Raw genomic sequence first — 5,603 nt, forward strand, 5'->3', positions numbered from 1 at the left:
ACATACTTTACTAATTGAAAAAATAGTGAACTTAGAAATGAAAGTTGAAGGACCTCAGTTGTTTTGAAGTTGAATTTTTTTTTTTTTTTTTTTTTTTTTGTGGAACCAGGGATTGAACTCAGGCCCTTGTACTTGCCAAAGAAGCACTTATTCTACTGAGCCATCTCCCCAGCTCCGACCTCAGTTGTTGATGAATTTATAAATATGAATCATCTGGCAGCAATAGCTCTCAATTTACATTATGTGTGAGGACTTTAAAATACCAGGGGGCTAGGGATACAGCTCAATGGCATAAGCAACTGCCTGGCAAGCGCAAGGTCCTGAGTTTGATCTCCACTACCACCAAAAAAAAAATTAAAATACCACCTAACTGTCTCATGGTTTGGAAGATGAGTGGATGGTGGGAACCTTATGGCGACCCTGTAGTCGGGGAGGGAGGTGGAGCCTGGTGGGAGGTGGGGCATTGGGGGCGTGGCCTTGAAGGGCGGATTACTGTCCCTAGCTCCTCCCTTCTCTCGCTCCCTACAGCCATGGCATTTGCACCTTTTCTTCTGCCAGGCCCTCTTCCACCCTTTCTGTTGTAGAGTCAGGCATCCATAGACTAAACCATGAGCCGATATAAGTATCTCTCCCCTAAACTGCAACTATGAGATACTGTCTCAGCGACGTGAAAGCCAGGCATTATGCGCATTGAGGATATGTTACCAATTCTAAATTCTGATATTTTGGATGCCAGCGTAAGATAAGGACTTTCCTAACGGTAATGGCTGGCAAAAGATGTAAGTAGCTTTATTTTCAGGATAATTGAATTCTTCCAGCCAGATTACACGTCTTCTTGATGTCCCTTCCATCCCTGTACCTTTGAAGTTCATTGTAAGGGATAGGAGAATTCTTTATTCTAAGGATATGCCAAGGGAACTTCCAGAGGTTCTGCTCCACCGTTCTCAAAGGAACCGCCACGGAACAGCATTATTCTGCCAACAGCGGCACCCAGTGGGCCTCTCGCTGCATTCCTCCTGTCTCACTCTATTCCCTCTACCAGTGCCCTGAATGTCACAGTGTTTTTGTAACCTATTCCTCTGCTCTCTTACAACCTCCATACTACAGCAGTGGTTTATGTCAATGGCATCAGTGGATCAGTCCAGGAGTGTTCTTTGTTGGTAGCACCAGCCAGGCGGGTGGGTATTTGGCATCAAGTGAGATTTATTCGCAAAGCTGATCATTATCTCTGACAAGGTGGAAGGAGGAGAGCCCGGGCGGCGGGCACACTCACCTGTTGGAGCTTGGTGCCTACCATGGAGGCACTGGTGTCCAGCACAAAGACCACATTCTTGGGCAAAGGAGGAAGGTCCTTGGGAGCAAAGTAGTGCACAAAGTAACCATTTAGGACCTGGTGGAGGAAAAATCAAGTAAAAATGGAGGGAAATCAACGAGGAACTTCCAGAGCTCAATGACTCCATGAAACAGCCTGGGGTCATGTTATCTACAGTCCTGATTCCCCAAGAGAACTGGCTGCTAATCTGTATCAACAGAGAATCATCATTTTAAATTCTATTTCTTGTGGGCCAGGAGTGCCGCTCAGTGGTAGACTCCTTGTTTCATCAGGCCTTGGGCTGGATTTTGTCAGCACTTAAAAAAAAAAAAAATTACTAATCATAACAATCAATTCGACTTTAATTTTCCATCCCTTCTGACCCTTTTACTTGATAACACTGCTTCTTCTGTTCTTTAATTTCTCGATGCACATTAATACATTTTAAAATTCTCATCTTGTCTCTACAGAAATAAAACCTAAAGGGAAATAAGTTATGGAACAGTTTCTTTTAATTAAAAGGGAAGATGAACTAAAATTCTAACCTCATCTAAAACACCACAGGGAAAAATTATATTATAGATTTCATTTGCTGTGCAGATTAATGAAGCAGGAAATAGGTATTCTCAACTTCCAGCAAGAGCATCACTAGTCTCTTTGAAGACATATTTTGGATTAAAACATTTACTAAGAACCAGAATGATCTTTCACTTTTAGGGAAGTATTGGAATCAACAGTTCTGAGTTTAGAGAAAAATATCAAACCTTAAAATAGCAACACAGAATGTGTTACCTGGATGTCCCCAACTCTCTGCTCCCTGTTGACATCATATCGGATGATGAAATCTCCCAGAATTCCATTCTGGGCAATCTTGGCTTGCTGTACCACACTAGGCTTAAAAATCACTTTGGCAAAAGTTTCATTTTGGTTGACAACAGTAGAAGGAGGAGGCCCGGAATCATCTGCAAAGAATATATAAGCATAATAAATGACTGAACCTGTATTTCTCTTTAAAACAAAATGTTAGCTTAGACAAAAAGGCTTAAACATGTTGTTGCAGGTTCATAGTTCACACGATCTTCTGAGGCTTTGTGTTGTTACTCTATAACAGTGAAAAATATATGTTCTAATCTAATTAACCATATAGCTTCTTTAAATCTGTTTCTCATGAAAATCTTTAAAACACACAAAAGTAGAAAGACTAGCACAACGAATCCCTCATTTTAAATGTACCCATCACTCACTTTTAACAGTTTTACATCTTGTTGTCTAGTCATATCTATTCTGAAGTCACTAGTTTTTGCTAGAGTATTTAATAAAAATCTTAGACACCATATTTCATCCATAAATACTTCAGTCTGCATCTCTACCTATATGCACATTTTTCTATCTTAATCACAAACCTAGTATCATAAGTAACAAGATCAATGTGCAATGCCTTGCTATCATCTAATAATCAGAATTTACTTAAATTTCTCTGATTCTCTGACTGAGGAGAGAGCTCGGCGGTCTAAGTGCCTGCCTGGCAGCACAAGGACCCAAGTTCGATTCCCAGTATTGCATGCCATGAGCCTCCCCAGAGCCCTGGGCAAGCCGTCCTGGCCACCGAGTCCAGGCATGGTGGCACAAGGTCATAATCCAAGCACTGGGGAGGCTGAAAACAGGAGGATCACTACAAGTCCAAACTGTGTAGTGAGACCCTGTACCAAATAAAAGAAATAAATAAAAATTTTAAAAAGTCTCCCACGATAGCTCAGCAGCGTAAGCACCTTCCTGGCAAGTACAAAGTGGATGTTCCATCCCCAGTACCAAAATAAAATAAAATATAAAATAAAATTTTGTGATTCTCTAAAAAATGTCACTGTATGGGTGATTGGATTGAGTTAGAATAAAACAAAGCCTTCGCGTCACAGTGGACTTGTTTCTCAAGTCTCTTTCATCAGTAAGTGTTCCTTCCCTCTACCCTTTTCTGTTACTATTTACTTGTTGGCAAACACTGCTTTTTTCTTTCTTTTTTTTTTTTTTTTTTTTTTGCGGAACCGGGGATTGAACTCAGGCCCTTGCACTTGCCAGCGAAGCGGTTATTCCACTGAGCCATCTCCCCGGCCCCTGCACTGCTTTTTTCTATGGAATTCCTTTTTGGTGCTGGGGTCAGAGCGCAGGACCTTGTGCTTGTCAGGCAGGCACTCAAGCCACTGAGCTACCTGCCAGGCCTTCTATGGAATTTCTCGCATACTGAGTAAATCTTGTGCCCTTTAACTTAGTCCTCTCTTCTGCTGATTCCAAGCTTGGCTGACACCATAATATCAGAAGAAGCAATTAAAAATACTGATGCCCAGGCCCAGAAATGCTCAATTAAGTGAACTGAGACACAGCCAGGGAACTAGGACTTTAAGAAATTCTCCCTCTGCTTACAATGTATGGTTAAAGTTGAGAGCAACAGTTCAATCCCCTGTGTTTCCTGATGCTCTGGAAGTCAGAGCTAGAAGCTGGTCGGTCAGGTCTAATGTAACTGCACTGCTGCCTTAGTGATAGATCCTCACAGAATGCCTCCCTGGAGGTGCCGGTGCTTCCTATTCCGTCATTAGAAAGTAGAGAACACCTCAGCATCTTCTATCGGTGATGAAACTACTGAGAGCATGCAGGTGTTGTTGGCCTGATTCTCTCCCACTGCAAAGTTGATCTTTCACTTAATAATTTAAATCATCCCCAATGAACGCAAGGTCTTTCACTTCACTACAGTGTAAGGTGATGACTTCAAGTTGCATCCCTCCTTCCTCTTGGAATTACCCCATACAGAACGCTTTTCCCTCCTCAATCATTGGGATGATCTAACATACTGCTTGTCCAGAAAGCTTAGGGTCCTTTAAAGAAAGAAAAGTTCCCAAAGCAATCATCCCTAAGTGAATCTTAAGATATGCATTAGAACTACAAAAATAGCATCAGATAAATGGGTTTTATGTGATTTACAATAAAGCTAATGTAATGGTAGATCAAGCAACAAGGGCCCAATTTTTAAATCCTTAACTTCATTTCCGAAGTATGGAAATTTAACAGACTACCCACCATTATAGATCCAAATGACACCAATTTATGTACTTAGCAATAAAAAATTCCAATTCTGTGGTCAGCATGCATCGTAAAGAAAATGAAAATAAAAATAAATGTTCTTAAAAATAAACATACGTGAGGCTTTTATCCAGATACTGAATCAAAGCCAGGTTAAAACCACTGCAGAGCCCCTGCTTCCCTCCCTAAGTCTTTCCAAATTGATACGGTGGACAAGGCCAACCAGTAATCTCTAACTAGCAGGACAAAAAGGAAGCATTGTGAATCCAGTCATCTGTATTTAAGAATAAACTTCCCTCTGCCTAGGGCTTACTTGGCTCTAAAATCAAAGGAAGTTTAAATATTTCCTTCACAGAACAGTTATTTTTTACAGACAATTTAGGTGTAACCTTAATAGGAATCATGGAGCTAAAGGGATTCTTCTGCAATTTGTACTTAACAAAGGCAGGAATTTGGGAAGTGACCAGAGAGCTTGCCAAACTGGAGGTTTTATTTTTGTAGGGAAACACCCGTGTGGAAGGTAACCTGCTGCTCAGCTGAAGGAGTTAGGAGACTGAGCCGGAGCATTGGCAGTGTCGCCATGTAGCTTGCCAGCACCCCGACAAGCCTCAGCATCATCAGCAAGAGGAGGAAATGGGGCTGACAGTGGCAAGGTCCTTGAAAACAGGCATCTCATGCTAGTGGTTATCAGTAAAGCGCCAGGACCGAGCGGCGCGACCACACCGCAGCTGGCACTCAGCATCATGCGTTGGAAGAACCGGGGCTTGAGCACCGATTCTACCTCTTCTCAGCTGGGAGACCTCGGGCAAGTACCAAGCCTTGGTTTCCCCTTCTGTGAAACGGAAAGAGTGCTAATGACACTGTGCTGACGGGTTTCAGCCCTGAGGTACGTAGCACCATGCTGCTTCACAGTAAACAGCCATGCTGGCTAGTATTGTCGCCCACCTTGAACATGTACAAAATGGAAGAAGGAATTAAATGCAAGACTACAAAACATGTTCAAATTAGGGTAACACATGGCAAGAAAAGTGAAAGCATTATTGCTGCTACTTACAACACAGTTGAATCTCATAATCATTTTGAGAAAAAAAAATCAGATACAGAAGAGTATTTTTACTATGCTTCCATTTACATCAAGTTTATTTTATTTTTTATGTATTTAGTACAGGGTCCTCAGGGTCCTACTACGTACATCGGACTCACAGTGATCCTTTTGTTTTCA

General features: G+C 41.8%; 1 protein-coding gene across 2 annotated transcripts in view; it reads right to left on the minus strand.

Moving 5' to 3' along the window:
* The window catches only part of Itih5 (inter-alpha-trypsin inhibitor heavy chain family member 5), a 103,672-nt gene that overhangs the window by 56,720 nt on the left and 41,349 nt on the right, over window positions 1–5,603 (minus strand). For both annotated transcript variants that reach the window (XM_023719756.1, XM_004635318.2), the window contains exons 6-7: window positions 2,105–2,274; window positions 1,274–1,390 (exon numbers count right to left, since the gene is read on the minus strand). In XM_023719756.1, the coding sequence (XP_023575524.1) occupies window positions 1,274–1,390; window positions 2,105–2,274 (287 nt within the window). The remainder of the gene's footprint in view (window positions 1–1,273; window positions 1,391–2,104; window positions 2,275–5,603) is intronic.

The sequence above is a fragment of the Octodon degus genome, unplaced genomic scaffold, assembly GCF_000260255.1.
Source record: "Octodon degus isolate 3935 unplaced genomic scaffold, OctDeg1.0 scaffold00071, whole genome shotgun sequence".
NCBI classification, from domain to species: domain Eukaryota; kingdom Metazoa; phylum Chordata; class Mammalia; order Rodentia; family Octodontidae; genus Octodon; species Octodon degus.